Source organism: Pempheris klunzingeri, chromosome 12 (assembly GCF_042242105.1).
Source record: "Pempheris klunzingeri isolate RE-2024b chromosome 12, fPemKlu1.hap1, whole genome shotgun sequence".
Lineage (NCBI taxonomy): Eukaryota > Metazoa > Chordata > Actinopteri > Acropomatiformes > Pempheridae > Pempheris > Pempheris klunzingeri.
In genome coordinates this window covers 8248860-8267763 of record NC_092023.1, presented here as the reverse complement: position 1 = coordinate 8267763, position 18904 = coordinate 8248860, and the positions used below count along the sequence as shown (strand labels likewise).

At 42.0% G+C, this 18904-nt stretch overlaps 2 protein-coding genes across 2 annotated transcripts; both read left to right on the top strand.

Moving 5' to 3' along the window:
* Window positions 1-3609: 3609 nt before the first annotated feature.
* On the top strand, window positions 3610-6855 carry hmx3a (H6 family homeobox 3a). Its single transcript, XM_070841068.1, has 2 exons — window positions 3610-4274; window positions 5261-6855. The coding sequence occupies exons 1-2, from the start codon at window positions 3986-3988 to the stop codon at window positions 5878-5880; spliced, it is 909 nt and encodes a 302-aa protein (XP_070697169.1). The 5' UTR covers window positions 3610-3985; the 3' UTR covers window positions 5881-6855.
* A 5745-nt stretch (window positions 6856-12600) lies between these two features.
* On the top strand, window positions 12601-14486 carry hmx2 (H6 family homeobox 2). The gene is made up of 2 exons (XM_070841334.1): window positions 12601-13033; window positions 13729-14486. The coding sequence occupies exons 1-2, from the start codon at window positions 12763-12765 to the stop codon at window positions 14274-14276; spliced, it is 819 nt and encodes a 272-aa protein (XP_070697435.1). The 5' UTR covers window positions 12601-12762; the 3' UTR covers window positions 14277-14486.
* Window positions 14487-18904: the final 4418 nt, after the last annotated feature.

Genomic DNA, 18904 nt, shown 5'->3' with positions numbered 1-18904 from the left:
AAGAGCAAGATTTTACATAAAAACCATCATCAGTTTATAAAATGTGTTGCATTTCTGAAGAAACTGTAAAACGTTTTAAAGTCCACCTCGACCAGCTACAACAGTAAAAGACTTTCACATTCATTCATCAGAAATGATACTCCGATAATATACTGTAACACACATGGGCAAATTTTTTATATTATGAGTACTTTTACATTTGATACTTGAGGTACATTTTGCAAATATGTTCCTACTTTTTCTTGAAATGGAGTATTCTGATATTGCAGTATTGCTTCTTTTACTTCCACCATTACTCAGACCTCAAAATCACAAACTCACAGTTCCACCGTCAACATCTCATAGCCACCTATTTTTCCCATTTTTCCTCCAGTTTTCTCCCTCTGAGCTTTTGCCGTTGCATCCATGTCTTTTATCACAATTCTGACCCACAGAAAGGAATTCTCACAAGATATCAAAACAAAAATCTATATTTAATATGGGAGCAATTACAAAGCGAAGTTGGCTGCACAGGGCCGTTGTCACCAGAGCGCGTGTTTTTCATCAAATAGGTCATTAGACGGTGATGGATGTAAACCTATAAAGTATCTAAACTGGACCTTTTAACAAACCACGAGCAACACTATCATTTCTCTAATAGAACCTGCTGACCGTGTCATTCCCTCCTGCCATTTGTCATTTTTCCTTGTGAAATAATCAATATCTGGGCGCTTTGAAATAAATAATATAAAAGTCATAGTAACCTACCCGAGGAGCAACAAAAATAGACTTATGGAGCATTCAGGGGGCCTATATGGCCTCTGGGCAGTGTCTGCTGCATGTTCCTAATAAATGCATAGTATGAACTGTGTTTTTAAAAGTACAGCATCTGGATCTGAGTTTGTACAGTTTATTTTCAGGCCTGGGTAGGATCTGTGGCATGTTAGACTATCATTACCGCAGTATTATTTGTGGTGTAAATATTACTGGACCCCTCAACGATCTCTATTCAAATATTCAAAAACACAACCTGGGAATTAGGCCAGTACCGAGTCGATAAGAGTCACTTTGATCCAAGGGTTAAAATAACAATACTGTGAGGAGAATAATGATGAACACTGAACAGCTCCTAAATTATATATTCATGTATTTCACGCAATGTTGGTCACGTAAACCCTCACCAAACATCAACCTCTCTGTGTGTTTAATTCCCCACATCCTCCTCCATCTTTCCTGTTGAAACACTGTAACGTAAATGTCTGTATTTAAGTTTGACCACAAGGAAATGTGCTTTTTCAAAAATATGTGCACGATTGAAGGTGTGATGTAAATGATTTTAACATTATGAAGTAGATACTCAGAAATCATTGGAGGCGGCACAAATGTCACTTTCTTATGAGCATCAGTGTGTACAAGGTTTGTTATTTCAGGTATCGGCTATCTCACGACATACAAATGTGTGTAACTTTCAACTTTTAACATCTTAAACACAACAATAATTCTGGGGTTAGCCTTAGTGGCCACTAAAGTATCAGATGTATGAGCTAAACTTGACTTTCCAAATTTAATAATATAATAATATTGATAATACTCATTGAAAACATTGATCCAATGCCTATTGTCAAGAATTATTAGTCGCAGTTTCTTCTTTGTGTTCAGTAGTGTTGTGGGGTGTATTAAATATATAAATACTACAAAGACATGGGTGAAAATGCAACCTCTTTCCAGGATTATCCCGTTTCTAAAGAGCTGTCCATGTTCACAAATACTAACGGAAGCATTTAGGAATAATGTGAATTCTTTGGATTTTGTACTTAAAGAAGCGTCCACCCAAATATTAGAGTGAGTGCCATCAAATACCTGTGAGGATGAACGCATAAAGAAAGGAAGTAATTACATCACAGTAACAGGATATCCCCACTTGAGCAGCTCACTAAATGAATAACACGTGTTAATTACACGGACATCCCAGTGCATGTAAGAACTCTATACATGATGGCGGAAAAAAGCACCAGTGCAACCTTTACTTTGTCATAGACACCTTTTAGTAAACCTGCATATCCCACTGCTAATGAATGTCTGCAGGGCACAGATGGTGATTATTGTTTCATAGGACAAATATTCTGTATTTCGAAGAAAGCTATCTTGTGATTATCTGTCTTGGTCCTGCACATTAGCTTGCATTCATTCCCTGGACAATTACTCTTAACACTAACCATAACTACTACATACCTACCCCCGACCTTGACCTTAACCAAAACCCTTGTCCTTACTCTGAAATGTGCTGATTTGCTTTATGGGGATTTGGCTTTTTTTCCCCCCTAATTGGAAGTGAGTCCCCATAATGTGATTGATACAAGCACGCACACACTTGCATTTCCTCCTGGCTGCCCACAGAGGACGCTGTCTCCCCGTTCTTCCTCTCCACCAGCCTCCAAACCAATGGTCTGCTTTTTAACAAGTCAATTAATATCAATGAGTGAATATACATAGCACATTTACAAAGAGTGCAATCTGAGGGATGAATTAACTAAATCGATTAGGGAGGAATAAATGACTGTGGGACCCGCAGACATTGTGGAAGTGGCCCTCGCTGAAAATCAATGAATTAGAAATATGAATCTAATCGCCCTTTGGTGACACGTTGAGTAGCTGCAGCCTGATCTCGGGCCTTTTTCATACTGTGTCTGAGAAACAGAGATTTGGGGACTGATTGACAATTAGGATGCCGGCATGGTGACCATACAGTCATAGTGATATTTTGTTTAGTTTTGTCAAGTTAGGATGGAAATTTTAACAATTCTGCACAACAAAAGAGCCTTTTTATTGATTCCAAAGAGCACATGATTCTGAGACATTTTCACTGTTTAAGTTGGTATTTTTTGTCATTCTATGACTTTGCATGGCAGTGGGAGTGGGAGGTTTTCCTGGATTGTGCTTTAGAGTGCTGGCTTTTTCACCTCACACATAAGCATGCATGTAATTTTCTTTTTGTTCAATGTAATCTATTTGAACGGACTCACCATATACTGTAAAAGCAACATATTTAGGCCTTGTGTAATCAATACAGGCTTTAAGAATAGCCCTACAGGCTGCAAAGGGTTTTTTTTTATTTTTACTATTCCATTAAAATACGTAGCTTTTGGTCATAAGATTTAGGGGGAAAATCTATTTGGTCTATATATATATCTATATCTATATATATATAACTGAGTTTATAAAAATCAACCAGACACCTGCACCTGAGTGAAAGTGGATCAAACATGCATCACTAAATATAAAATGGGATTATTAATAACCTTAAGCAGTCGATCTGTGATCTCAGCCTACTTTGGTTGTGGGATGAGACGCTTGTTCTGACGGCGCTTATCCCAAACCTTTTTTTTTTTTTTTTTTGGCGGTTAACAGCCCTGTGTTCATTTGCTGCCTAATTGGACTATGAGACCAATAACAGGCGAGCTCACACAGCCTGCAGCCAGAGCGCAAAGAGAGGGGAGGATGCTCTCTCTCTCTCTCTCTCTCTCTCTCTCTCTCTCTCTCTCTCTCTCTCTCTCTCCGCTCTCTCCCTCTCTCTCTCTCCTCACCGTCTCTCCCTTAATCCCATTTGCCATTGTACATGCCCAATCGCCTATACTTTCTGCATTTAACTTGGATGACATTTTTATTTCATCATTAGCATCAGACGCCAGACTGACTGACACGGTGGACACAGTTTGCGTCTTGAGGAAAGAGCCCGGAATGAGACAACTCCATGTTTATAGGCCTGCATGTTTTGTTTTGCTTTTATTATCTCTTAAACATTTTAATTTGTTTTTCTAGCCTAGAAGGACGCGTGTTTTGACGCGCGCTGCGAGTGCGAAGTCGAGTCTCCGCGTTAAACCGCTGAGAAGAATAAAACAGGGACCCTCACAGACAGGATATCGACAGTCTGTAAGTCAGCCTCGCTTTTTTCCCTCTTTTAATTCCTGCTTCCGTGGTCCCCTGCATTCAGACCACAGCCTCAGCGATGCCAGAGACAACGCAAGAGACGTGCGCTTCGGCCAAGGACTCTCCTTTCTTCATTAAGAACCTGCTGAACTGTGATAGCAAACCGTCCAAACCTAAGCCCGTACTGGCTGCCACCAAGGCGGCCTTGGAGGGAGGATTTTCCCTTTCCCAAGTCGCGGACTTCAACTTTCCACGCTTTGACCTGCCCGCACAGAGATTCAGTCTACCGGCTCACTACTTGGAGCGCACCTCGGCGTGGTGGTACCCTTACGCCCTCAGCTCATCCGCCCATCTACACAGAACCGAAGGTAAGCCTGACATCCAAAGAGCAGCAATATTTATTATATATTATGGGCGCAGACAGAGAATCACTTGTGAGCACAGCCACTGGGACACATTTAGCCACTAAATTCCATCTTGATGTTGGAGGGTTTTTTTCTCTAAATCATTAAACTACTGAGGGAAAACTTTATTTTTCAAAATAACAGCCCTGGGACCCTAAAGGATCATATCCCTTGAGCGTTTTGTGACACACAATATCTTGTCAGCAACCAATCATTGCACTTCCTCCTCAGAAATGTTCGCGATAAAAGTAGATTTTGAGCGTTTTGGTGAGAGGAGATAATGTGACAGGCTTTATCTTTACCGCGCCACAGAGGGATTTGACGCCTTGTCCTCTACGAGGGCCTATTTTGTTATGCCACGACGCGGGATAATAGATCAATAAAGTGGCACACTGAGCATAAAATGAAGTAGACGTCGTCAAATCATCGGATGAGGGTGACGATGCGCAGCGTGCTTTTGATTTGTCTATTGGCGCCCACTATGAACATCTTACCCCAGAGGCTCGGCCACTGAGCGCTTTAACCTGCCTGCCTCTGTGATTTATTCACGGGGGAATTTAAAACACGCTGATGTGAATGGCACTATCATACCTTTATGCAAAGGCCAAAAGAGGATTTTGAAAGCTTGTTCAATTAGGGGAGAGAGATTATACAATCCAGGTTTGTTCCAGCAAATAAAACAGGCTCCTATATTTTGTTTGGCTATGTTATTTCTTTAGTCTAAAAGGTGTCATTTTTAGTAGAATTATCTGAATGTATTTGAACATGGTGTTGTCAGTCATGTCTAGCTTTAGAAATGGTTCATGTTTATGTCACATGCCATGTTTGTTTTTTTTGGCACTGTTTTAACCTGAGGCTGTATAATATCAACAGGCTGTAATAAAGCCACAAACACATGCAGCGTGAGGCCCCAGTGTTTATGACCACTTCTCCCTGTGCCCCCATTTCAGCCACAGACAAACCAGCAGCCAGAGACTGCTCTCCAACCTCGGGCACGGACAGAGACTCGCCGGACCTGGTGCTCAAATCCGAGCCAGACGTGAAAGACGACGACGACGACGATGAGCACAACAATAAAAGCGGCGACGAGATCATCCTGGAGGAAAGCGACGCCGAGGAGGCCAAGAAAGACGAGCTGGAGGAGTGGAAGAAGAGGGACGACGACAAAAAGCCGTGCCGCAAGAAGAAGACGCGCACGGTTTTCTCCCGGAGCCAGGTGTTCCAGCTGGAGTCCACCTTCGACATGAAGCGGTACCTGAGCAGCTCGGAGCGGGCCGGCCTGGCCGCGTCCCTCCACCTGACGGAGACTCAGGTGAAGATCTGGTTCCAGAACAGGAGGAACAAGTGGAAAAGGCAGCTGGCCGCCGAGCTGGAGGCCGCCAACCTGAGCCACGCCGCGGCGCAGAGGATAGTCCGGGTGCCCATCCTCTACCACGAGAACTCAGCCTCGGAGAGCGGAGGCGCCGGAGCCAACGTGCCTGCGAGCCAGCCGCTGCTCACCTTCCCGCATCCGGGCGTCTACTACTCCCATCCCATCGTCACATCCGTGCCGCTGCTCAGACCGGTGTGAAAAGAGCCGAGACCTGCGGCACAAGTTGGTGTATATTTTCAAAATCATCCGAAAAAAGAAAAAAAAAAAAAAAGACTAAATATTTTTGTACAACTGACTGAATGAAGACACACAGAAAAAAGAAAAGAGACACACTGTCAGGCCTACATGGACCTATTGTGGCAAATTTATTGTGTCATTTTCCATAAGGGGGCCGTTTACACCTGATCCGACAATTCAAATCCCATGTTTTATATTATTATTATTATTATTATTATTGTTCTAATTATTATTATTAATGTTGGTACCACCTCAGGAGTCCACCTGCTTACACTGCCTGATGAGTGTCCTTTCTGTTTTCCCCTTTCTGTTTTTAACACCATGGTTGTTGCTGGACAGACCAGCTCTGTGTGGTGTACAAAAAAATAACCTTGTTTACACAAACTGGCGGCCTAAAGGCGCGGGCCTGCTTATCATCTCACCTTTTTTTTTTTTTGGGATTCATTTACATAACTGAAGACACGTTGATGTGCAATACACTGACGGTGTGCTGTGGATGAATGGATCCACCAAATGGCAAACTTACATGCTGTGGGTGGGTTATTGATGAGGCTTTGTTGTAATTTCCCTTATTTTTGTTTTGTTTTTTTTTGGTTTGTTTTTAAGGCGCTTGACGGGGGACAATCAAGACACTCTCAACTGTAAAATACCCATGTAGCTTTATGTTTAGTTTTAGTGACTCTCACTCTTGTTCCCTCTACATGGACACGTCCTTCAAGCACAAGTGTGAGCTCCAGTGTCTCTTAATCTTTGTGTTTTTGATCAGGAGCGACAAAAATATCGACTACACTGGTGTACAAAATATGTAAATGTATATATTTAATGAGGCACGGGGAGAGGAGCTGCCACCAGCGGCTTCTACTTTGTACAGTAGAAACAACGTTTTGATATTGTATTGCTGAACCATGTTGTGAAATAAATGGAGAATATTCCTTATATTTTAGTTTGACTTCTGTATCCAGTGACGGGTTAGAAAATCTCAGCTGTGACCAGAGCAGCTTGAATTGAGAAATGGAGCCGGTTTATAACGATAAGCAACATTTAACACGTGTTTATTAAAATATGTGCACCAAGAAACACACAAAAAATCAGGTTTAATTAAGAGTAGATGATAAACCAAATTCATCTCTATTTGGATTATAGATCCGAGCCTACACACACACACACACACACACACACACACACACAGACAGACACACACACACACACACACACACACACACTTGTAGCTTGGGCAGGTGGGTCTCTGTAATCATCTTAGTGTTATGCACTTTAAAAACGTTATTTTACATAAAAAGTGTCTGGTCAATTAGATGCGTAATTGCCACCATCTTGCCAAAATCATGGGTAATGTGTTCAGAAGAGGACATTACCTCCTGAGTATGAGCTGCTGTCTTTTAGCATTTTTTTTCTCTCTCTCTCTCTCATGGCCGTGTGTGTGTGTGTGTGTGTGTGTGTGTTCAGTGTGAGGTCTGTGGCATGTATCTTCATCTCACTGCTTTGGTGTTGCAGCAAACTGTCCATTTTACTGTTGAGTAATTCTTATTCTATTATTTATTATTTTTCTTATTCTTACTTAAATTTTTTTTTATATTTTATGCAAATTTTAAGTGATTTCTGAATGTAGGATTCTTTTATTTTTGACTGCATCCTGAGGAAACATCTCTCTTTATAACAACCACTTTTGATGCACTTTTTTAGAATATACAAAATACATTTTATGCAAAAAAATTTTTTTTAATCTACAATAACGTCTCACAGTGTCTCCACAGTTAAAGCCCGGACTGATCTGTAGCCTAAATGGCTAATTTTTGGAAAAAAGTTTGGAAAAAAAAGGTGTAAAATTTCAAATTAACGTGTAAATGATTAAACAGGTACTTTGTAACACATACGAGCCTACAGGTGTCACTGGACACTTAATACGACTATCTCAAGCAAGACATGCATACGTTTGTATTCAAATCAGCTAAATAATACAATTTAAGGGATATGGAAACAAATAAAGAAGAATGAAGGGATTACCCTGCTAGTTTTCATGCAAAGTGATCTACTTTAACATTTTTCTTGAATTAGGAAGAACAACTCCTGAGCGAATCAAGCCACCCTCCAACATGATCCAAGATGGGTGATTTGAGAAAACCAATGGAAATTAATAAAACTAATAAGAAATACGACACATGCTGCCCCAGCCCATGATGACTTTATTTATTTATTTATTTTTTATCTTGAAAAGAAAAACTTTAATCAAGACTGAGCCCAAGTCTGGAGTTTCATAGTTATTAGTTTGTTTTATTTTATTTGATCTTCTTTCATTTTACTTATTTATTTATTTTTGCAAAATGTACATGTACTCTCAGGTTACAAGGGAGCGATGGTCCAAGGGGAGGAGGCTATGAAGGGAGGGAGCGAACACTCCTCTCAGCCTGAGTTTAGCTGAGTTTACTGCTATAAATGGAGGTAATCAGTAATAAATACCAGTTATGAATAATGAATACTACTAAGAATAATCACCAGGAAGATTTTATTTAAACACAGATTTGAATATTTCTTCATGAATCCACCTGAGTGTAATCAGGTGACAGAGTCCAGGTGGACACCTCCAGACATCCGCAGAGAAACTCCAACCTCTCAATGGTCCCTGTAATTAAAACACCAACACTCAGCGCGTAATTCCCTGGTGGTGCGTTTGAAGCGCAGGCGGACAAACTATTGATAGCTTCATAGTTGGAGAGGACACTTTTCGGAGCATCTGAAGGTTCAACGAGCCTGCAGAGCCCTGCGTAAACACATCTAATACCAGACTGCACGGCACTGCGCATGGATTGTCCAAACATGAGAAATATTACCATAAAGAAAATTATTAAAGTTAAAGAATAACAGATGAGACAGTGAGTAAAAAAAAAAAAAACCAGATGCAGGCTTTGCCTTAAAGGTCATTTTCTGTTTTCATCGGTAGGCTGATGCAGTTATTGGAAATGAATCAGTCAGCAATAAACTCTATATGATGACCTCATCAAGAGACAAAGGGTTCATTCAAATATCGTCAGATCACCCAAGTATCGACGTGTACCTACCGTGCACACTCAGAGCGGCCCCATTACTGCAAATTAATAGATCGGCATGGCGTTATTCCTCTGGCACATATCGATCTGTAAACGTCTGCATCATATTGCGTCAAGTAAGAGCAACGTCCACACGCTGCTTCGGCTCACCGCATGACCTTGATTTGCGCGCATAAATTGAAAAAATTACCACTCGATAATTTCCATTTGTGCGACATCTTTATGTAAAGCAGAAAAGGGAGCGCGGCCAAAATCAGATAAAGTACATTTGCAGGAACGGGGGCAAACGGACGTGACCGGGAACTACGCTCAGCGTATTACATTAAAATGGAGAGCTGAATGGGTAATTTTAAGCCCCTATCATGTGTTTTAGTGCCAGTTTGGAAACACACAAGTGGAAAGCCACCTTGCGTAACGCTGACCTCTTCTCTGTAGCCACTGGCATCTGCTCACACGTGTGGCGTGCTGGTGAAGTTTGTAATGGTGGGACTTAAAGGCTGCATGCAGAGATTAAAGCATTTATTTGGAGAAGCATCCTGTCATGGCAGAAGCCTAAAGAACCATTTCTGGCTGCGAGGCTCTCTGAGCTACTCGATGGGTTGGCAGAGACAGAAATCATGTGAACCAGAGTTATATGGAATATATAGGATTAATCCTCACCCATAAAGGTTTTTTTTCACTTCTTTAACAAGTCATATCAAACAACAAACACCCTCCTTGGTGGCCCCCTGTGGCAAAACGGTCCAAAAGTGAACGTGTGTTTGGAAAAGCTCAAGTAAATCCCCCCAGCAGCACCAAGCTCATGTTGGTCCTGTGCGTCAAACAAATGGAACCAGTTATAGACAAAAGCTGCTGGTGACTTTCCATAATCAGACACCAACCAGGGGAGATCTGAGCCCCTCACGCGTCTGAACAACTCTTTTGACACTTCTTGAAGAGGAAATCTTGTTTTAAAGCCATCCCATTTGCTTTGCTGATTGAATGCGAGCATCAGATTTTCATCAAAGTTCTATTAAGTGAAACATAGGTTGCGGGGCACCGTCTGATTGGAACAGTTTAAATTTTAATTGTGTTTTTAATTTGACATATAGTTGCTGTGAAGAATGACAGTGAAACGCCGAGGGGCGGTCGATTTTCTTAATTTCTCCCCGAGGAATTGATGAGTCTATCAGGGCAGTAGATTGGAAAGCCATTAAAACTCAATGGTTAGGTTGTTAATTGGAACTTGATGGATAGGAGCCTGTGGATAGGCTGTACTGATCCAATCTTCCTGACTTTGTGTTTTCCAATAAATTACCCAGTTCATTTCCACACTCAGATTACACAAATTGTACACCTCCAGGGCTTGGGCGCTCTGCTTGCGTTTACAACTCTCTCTCTCTCTCTCTCTCTCTCTCTCAGACACACACACACACACACACGCGCCTCCTGAAAAAAGAGCATGCCCCGCTTTCTTGAATGAAAATCGAAACATAATCAACGTTTATACTTAGAAAATTTATTGATATCATTTTCTCTGGTAATTTCCTTATTCTAGAGTTGGACACGCCATATATCATAATACACACGTGTAAAGGGTCTTTGTTTAATATTTATCGAAGCTTGATTCCCAGATCAAAGCGCCTCATAACTTCATCTGTCTTTCTCAGCCCTTTCTCTCCTGCTAAAGATCTTGTTCTGTTATTGCGGTAGGGCGGCCATACACCACCTATCATTGTGATAGAGCGCGAGTTTAGGCCCGCTCCTTCCTGTTTGGGCCTCGCCAGACCTCGGTTTAAACGCAGACACATGGGCCAGGGATGAACATTTCCATACTAATAGGTGGAGCTGCTCTGCTCGGCCTGTGCGGCACATAAACGCCAGCTCTGGAGTAAAAAAAAAAAAACAGCGCGCGTAATTCACTTTCTGCGGCACAATAGCAGCCTGTTATGTCCACTATCTCCATGATGAACTAATCTCACTTTGCAAAAGTCGTCTGAAAGTGATGAAGGCGGCCACACTGACAAAGGTCTTTGTTTGAAAAGAGCGGCATATAAAATAAACCCATTTAACTGTCATTGCAGATTTCACGCCTTATGTGTAACCACCATAAATCCAGCATCCGCCCCGACTGCCCCCATATATTTGCCCCCCTTCAGTAAAGCCTCCCCTGCGTAAGCGTTTTGTTAAGATCGTTAAGCAGCTGCTGGCCCCGCTGCCAGGTGACGATATTTACGCGAGGATCCAGATGCTTCTGTCTGCCTCCTCTGATGTTGATGATGACGACAGAAGCTGCTGTCAGCATCATGATCACCACCACCATCATCATCATCATCAACACCAGCACCATCACCAGCGTCCATGGTCTCCGTCTTCTCCAGCCTGTCTCCACACCGAATACCGGTTGTGTGTGACTACCAAAAAGGGCGCTGACATGATGATTAAAGCTGACCATTTGTAATGTGTCTGGGGCTCCTTTACAAAGCAGTAAAAAGGGATAATGTGGCCGAATGGCCAGCTCAAGCCCCGCAGCTGTCCCGCAGCCAGACACACACACACACACACACACACACACACACACACACACACACACACACACACACACACACACACACACACACACACACACACACACACACACACACACACACACACACAGGCAGAGCATGGGTGGTGATGGTGGGAGGAGGGCGGTGGAGGGAAGCCCCCTCCCCAGACACACACACACACGTGCGCGAACTCAGCCCCCCCCACCTCCAATCAATTAGTCAATCAATTAGCCGGCCTCCACTCCATGCGCGGTCATCACGAGGCAGATTAGCTCAGTAATGATCAAATTAATTCTTAATCGCAGATAATGGACGCGGAATGAGTTTATTATTTTCAGGAAAAATGAGTTGGGCCTCTGTATTAGTTCCAAGGCTGTGTGTGTGTGTGTGTGTGTGTGTGTGTGTGTGTGTGTGTGTGTGTGTGTGTGTGTGTGTGTGTGTGTGTGTGTGTGTGTGTGTGTGTGTGTGTGTGTGTTACTGTCTCCCCGGTCAAATTAGCACGCACAGGATAATAGAAAAATAAACGGTCATGACAGTTTCTACATGAGGTCATGGAGGATTTTCATGAATCACATGACCAGATTTTAAAAAACATTTATCAATCTATATTCATAAATGTGGAATATTTAAGTAAATATATAACAAAACGTTGGTTTTTAGAAAGATATTGTCCATAAATCTCAAATTAGTGCGAAAATAGAGCCTTTTTAAAATGCATATCCAAGTTTTCATGTAGCCTATTCAGAACCACATTAACCCCATACAACCTGTTAGTTTTAATAGATAAATAAAAAGGTAAAAGTTGCCGTTTCCCCTGTAATACAGTGTGTAGACATAACTGTAAATGGTCAAAGTCCAGCTGAATACAGAAATGAACACTGTTGGTCCTCCTCGACTCTCTCGCTCTCCTCATCCCATCTCCAAACCTTGACAGGAGTTTGAAATTTCCGGGCTTATGTTGGAGTCAGCCATTGGCCCAGGAGGAGCTTACCTACATGCAAATGAAGCAACGCAACCTTGCTGCCTCTGATCCAGAGCGTGAGGAGGAGGACCAGGAATACACTCATGTTCCCCGAGCTCTAGAAAAAACACCTTCAACTCCTTCAATGTTAAAACTCCACAATTAAACAGGCTAGAAAAAAAGCAACAAAAGACGCTTCCGTAATTTTTACGCACCAATCGTGTAGAAACCAATAACGGAATACAAGGACAGACAGATTCAGTCAATACTTCACTACTGTTATGAAGCGAGAATGAGTAGCGCAGAAGATAGCGGGAGCAAGTGCTCGTCGGGCCCGATTTCCAGCTTCACCATCCAGTCTATTTTAGGCACGCCGTCCGATGCGCCGCGCTCCGGGACCAAAGAGCTCTCCAAGGGGCCGCCGCCGCAGCCGCGGAGGCGCTCACTGTCGGTGTCCTCCGAGGAGGAGTGCAGCGGCGGGGAGGACTCAGCAGACTGCTTCTGCTCCGACACGGGTCACAGCGAGCCATGCACCCAGCACCAAGCCCATAACTTCTGTTTAGGTGAGGAAAATGTATTATTACTACTATTATTATTTTTATTATTTACATTATCATCATCATCACTATTACAGAAAAGTGGGCAAAACCAATTGTTGGAATGGTGAAAAAGAACTGAAATGTTACACGTGTTTAATTTTGATATTTTGTATTTACATAAGCTGGAGTGAAAGCAGGTCTAATTAGTTGCTATTTTTTAAATAGAAAAATGCGCAGGCCTCCTGTTTTATGCATTTGTTTGCACTGCAGGTCACATTTCATTAGCTTGTGTCTGTGACTGGAACACGCAGCTCATCCACTTCCACTTGTTTGTCATGTGCAGATTATCACCGCAGCAGCAGCGGAGGAGTGGAAGGTCGAATAATTAGCCCTCTGTCTTTCCTCTCATTTCAAATTTAATTGAGCCTGCTAATTGATGAAACATGTTGCTAAAATGGCTGCACTACACGTCGCCAATTGAGCGTTAAATAGAGCGGGATTTAATTAATAGATTTACTGTACACCGAGCGTCCTCGTGCTGAATTGTTTATTTAAAAAAAAAAAAAAAAAGCAGTCGATTTAAGGAGTCAGAGTTCACACTTGACGAACTCTCAAACTGAGCATGTCGAATAAATGTAAAAGGATTAAAAAGCACGCTGCAACAAGCCGTCAGTGTTTTGGTTTGGATGTGATATTCACTCTTCCTCTCTCTCCTGCAGGTCCCGCTAAAGGACTCCTGTCTGGAAACGATGGGCTGGCGCGGCGGCCGCACCTGCCACAGCCTCTGCTGCAGGATTATAAGGAGGAGCGGGAGAGACCGTGCCATCAAATGTCACCTCTGTCGGAGGAGAGACAGACGGACGGTGCGGACAAGCAGGGCAACTCGGCCAAGAAGAAGACGCGCACGGTTTTCTCCCGGAGTCAGGTGTACCAGCTGGAGTCCACCTTCGACATGAAGCGGTACCTGAGCAGCTCGGAGCGGGCCTGCTTAGCCTCCAGCCTGCAGCTGACGGAGACTCAGGTCAAGACGTGGTTTCAGAACAGGAGGAACAAATGGAAACGGCAGCTATCAGCTGAACTGGAGGCGGCCAACATGGCCCACGCGTCCGCACAGACACTCGTGGGGATGCCGCTGGTTTTCAGAGATAACTCCTTACTGCGTGTTCCAGTTCCCCGGTCTATCGCCTTTCCGACGCCCCTGTATTACCCAGGGAGCAACCTGCCAGCGTTACCTTTATACAACCTGTATAACAAGATTGAGTACTGACTGACTATGTGCACCACTGCAGTCCACGTAAAAAGCGCATTACAAACCAATACACCGTTCTCATAAGTGTCTCCACATAACCGCTGTATATTAATTGTACCACTTGATTTGTTGAGGAAATTCTTATTATGCAGACAATGTACATCACACAAGAAAGCAATCAAGTTTCCCTACATGTATAAAATACACCATGTGTATAATTAATTATAATAATTTTGTACTTTTCATTTTCCGTTCTCTCCCTTAAATGATGAGTTTAGCATCCATATCACATTCAAGAAAAAATGGATCCCACACGAAAATGCTTTTACACTGTTTTTACTCATTATTGTTTTGTCAAATATATTGCAAAGCATCAGTCATTTTATTTCACCTGACAGGAGAAACATAATTATTCCATTTAAGGAAAAAATATCATTGTTTCTATTGTAATTTAGACCTTCAACAATAACCTTCTCATTCAATAAATTTTCTATTTCAGTGAAAATTTGGCTCGCTTGGTTTTATTTCATGTCCAGTTTTGGTGTACTTATATTTGTAAACTTAACTAGTGACACTTTGAATTTAAGAGCTATTGTAAATAAGGCTAATGTTAAATTCTACTTTGCTGTGTTGACTCTTGAAGAGCATGCCAGCAGTACACAAGCTCATTTTATTACATTATACTGTCATTCTATTGTGATGATCCAGTGTGCTGCAGTAATTCACACCTGGAGGTGTTTTAAAGTAAGAACATACGCTTTAATGTGACTAAAATTAGGGTACAACTAAGAATATAATAACATATATGGCTTCCCTGTTTATACCATATAGTTTACATTGCTGTTGGCTCACACATCCTACCTATAATTAACCTACATCAAACATTAAGTTGTGAGCTTCTTGACAGCTGCATTTAATCGCAGCTTTTATTGGTGGAAGGACAAAACATTTGTAGGAATGCAGTGTGAAATGTCATGCATTTATCCCTCTGCATACTGTAGCTGTCTAAGCATATTAGTCTCCAGGCAGAATTATCTATCAAACTGTGACTAAAACTGCAGATGTTTTCATTATGCAAAGACCCGAAAAGTCATAATTTCAGATGAATTTTGAATTTACACTGCCAGTAGAAGAGAGCTCTGCTGTAAATCAAACGGTGGATGACCTGAGCGAGCTGCCTTATAAATGTAATACATATGGAGGTAACTAAGAAGTAGATGAAGCACATTTCTGGGTGAGAAAGAGATGCACACTATCACAAGCTAACGTGCCTCTGGGCTGGGTCCTCTCTCATTTAAGGTCTGCCTCCTAGCATCGGGCCTAGTAAAGGGAAACATAATAAGGAGACATATTGTCAAAGTTCAAGACTCTCATTAATCGGAGCTGTTCTCTTTTCTCCATCTGTGTAATGAATTACAGTATCAGTTACATGGTGGTTTCTGGACACCGTTTACAGTATGTCTTGTTAATTCAGAAGCCAGTTTAGCTCACACTGTCAAAGTTCAATGTACTATTTCATAACCATTCAATGCATGCAAATACTTAACACAAGCCTGAACTCAATCGCACGCCACCACCACCCCCACTGCCGAGCACACACACACAAATGTCCCATGGTTGATGGGGAGCGATAAAACCGTGTCATTTGCCAGCTTTTCTTGGGTGTCACATCATGTACAAGGGACCACCACCACCTCCCAGCCCCTTCTACCCATCCCACCAATCTCTCACGGTGTGCTAATGGCTACATTACCTAGCAGAATCATGACTAGCCAGGCTCTGCTGCCCTGCAGATTATGCCTGACCCAATTTCTGCAACAGCCGCCCTGTGTTTCTGGGAAAATGGATAGCGTTAGACAACAGCGGTGATTTATGGGTAACTCCAGCACCAGCGAAGAGGTGAGGTGCAGGAGGATGAATTTGTGACAGATAGGAGAGGGAGAGAAAAGAGAGATGGAGAGAGGGATGGGGGACCGTAACGTTTATGAAAAGGAGCAATAGCTTTGGTTGAATGAAGCTGTTTATTAGTTTCCAAGTGGTCATTATGTCATCAGGTGTGACGGCAATGCGCCGCTCTTTTGGATGGATGTTTGCACCCCACTGACTTGTGAGAAATCTGCATGACCTGTCACCTGAGGTCGTTTGATTTACAAGACAGGGATAGAGAGAGAGAGAGAGAGAGATGTGTGGAGATGCAGTGACGAGCAAAAGGAGAGAATAAGAGCCAGAGAGAGAAAGTGAAAGAGAGGAATCGGTGGGGGCGGGGTGGGGGTCCAATGTAACTATGTATCATTGCAATGGCAGGTGTGAATTACAAATTTTAATAGCAAGGCAATGAAAATGATTTGAAGTGGTTTAAACTGCAAAGAGACAGCGACTGGCATGGTGATGAAGATTTGTTGAGATGATGTGTTGTGCCTTAGGATTCATCAAACCTGCCTGGTAAGGTGAAAAGCAAGTGTAATTCACTCTGTGGTATAATTTATGATGAGAGTAATGGAAACTGTGGGCTACACACAGTGTGGCGAGGGATAGGCAAAGACAGAGAGCACTGGGCAAATTGATTCTCAGGATAGTTTTCAAGGTATATTTACAGGATCATTATGACTTATACTAAAACCTCCAGATATCACCTCTTTTATGTCGTGAGATAGAATGATGTAGATCAAAACTAACTTAATAGAGATGCCATTAAATTCAAACAGGCTGCAACAACATTACTTTACTTCTAATATTTGAAGAAATCTTTTTTTTTTCTTTTTTCCATATTTCATCCTTTATCATTTATTTGGATGGCGCTTTTCATCTACCTCCCACCATATTTACAGCCATTTGATTTAAAGAGGGTATGTGTGGCTTCGTATTAGACTGGAAGGTTATGAAGTATAACACCATGAGCAGATGCAGAGCCTCGGGTCTGCCTCAAGACAAGAGTTTTAAAAGCGATCGCAATGCATTAAGCCAGACAACTCTCAAGACCTGTTTGCTCCCTAAATGAATTTGAGGGGAGCTTAACAAGGTTTTTGAGGCAGGCCCTGTCATCCGCTGGCTTTAACCAGCTTCTGTATTTATGGGTTAATGGTTAAAAAGGAGAGCTTGGACCAGAAGTGATTTTTCATGATTCTGTTTTATATCAACTGGAAATGAAGGAGCTGAAGGGAAATTGTGTTTGTCCCCCCTCCCCAGCTCCTACCCCCTCTCTTTAACAGGAGAGGAATATGCTGCTGTGCCAGGCTAAAGGGGAATGGTAAATGCATACGGATAAAGTATATTAAGTGAAGAAAAATAATAAAATATAATATGTGGGGTACTTTAAAGACACCCCCAAACCCTAATGCAAATGGTTACTGAAAAAGCCATAAAACACTATACCAAGCTTTAAATAAAAACAGATTTGAAGTTTGTCATTTGGTTACAATGAAATCAAAGAATGTGTTTCAGTCTTAAACTGCTTAAACTCACAACTGATGGTTTAAACACGAAATATCTTGATATGTTTATAACCCAAGGTCAAATACAGTGCAAGCAGCTGTTATTTGAACCCCACTGAAAGCCTTTCCATCTCCAAGTTAAACTCCTTGGAAAGAATATTTAACCAAACAAAAAAAAAAAAACTGAATTAAGGCTTCAATGGCAAAATGCATTATGCTTCATTATTAAATTACCAAACAATTTCTTGAACTGTCTGTTTTGAAGTGCCATTCGCTAGCTGCATCAAAGTATTATAGGCTACAGTAACACCATGAACAGATGCAGAGCAGAGTATAGAAGCTGGCTATTACTCTAGAGGTAAGTCCATTAGCATTACCTTTGACACAATAATGGATGTGAGATACAATTCTCTGCTCTCCATTTTGTATTTGTAAGGATAATAGGGGGATTATCTTGAAGGCCTTATGCTACACACTCAAGAGTGAGATCACACTGAGGACAGAGAGCCCTGCAACAGTTGTTTTCACATCCTCTCCCTCAGCCCTTCCCTCTGCTCCAAGACCCTCTCAGAGAGAGGCAGGGAAGATAAAGCATGTCATTATTCTATTAAAGACCTACAATTTTTGTAATGGGACTTGCAGCGGTCGGCAGAAGTGCAGGCAGCTTCTTCAATATCCTGGACATTATTTGCTCGTTTAGTTAAATGATGTTTCTAATTCCCTCATAATTACTTGTAATGAGGCTGTCTCCCTCGTTTTGATGCGGCCACATCTTAATACAGCATGGCATTCTTTTTTAGGGATAATTACCTCCCATGAGGCCGGGGAGCAAGGCTGGGGTTTGTTGTGTGCTGCACACGTGGCAAATTGGCTTGTTTCCTGCCATCTTGTCTTCCTGCAAATTGGTAAATTAAGTTTCTCGGCTGGAGCATTAGAACTGTTAAGTTTGCTTTCTCGGCTCCTTGAAATGATTGCCTTCGCTGACAAAGGGATGGTTGTATATTCTGTGTTTTGTCTGATTTACAGTGTAGACTGTTTATTTACAGAGTATACAGTGAATGTTAGGGGATCTGAACGTTGGGGCGTTAAGAAAAATGTGTTAAGGGAATAGTTTTGAAATGATACAAAAACATATAGAGATAAAGGAAACGTCTCCTCAAATGATAGATTCTTAGGATTTTACTTGGTTTGTTTTTAAAACAAAAGCTGAAAACC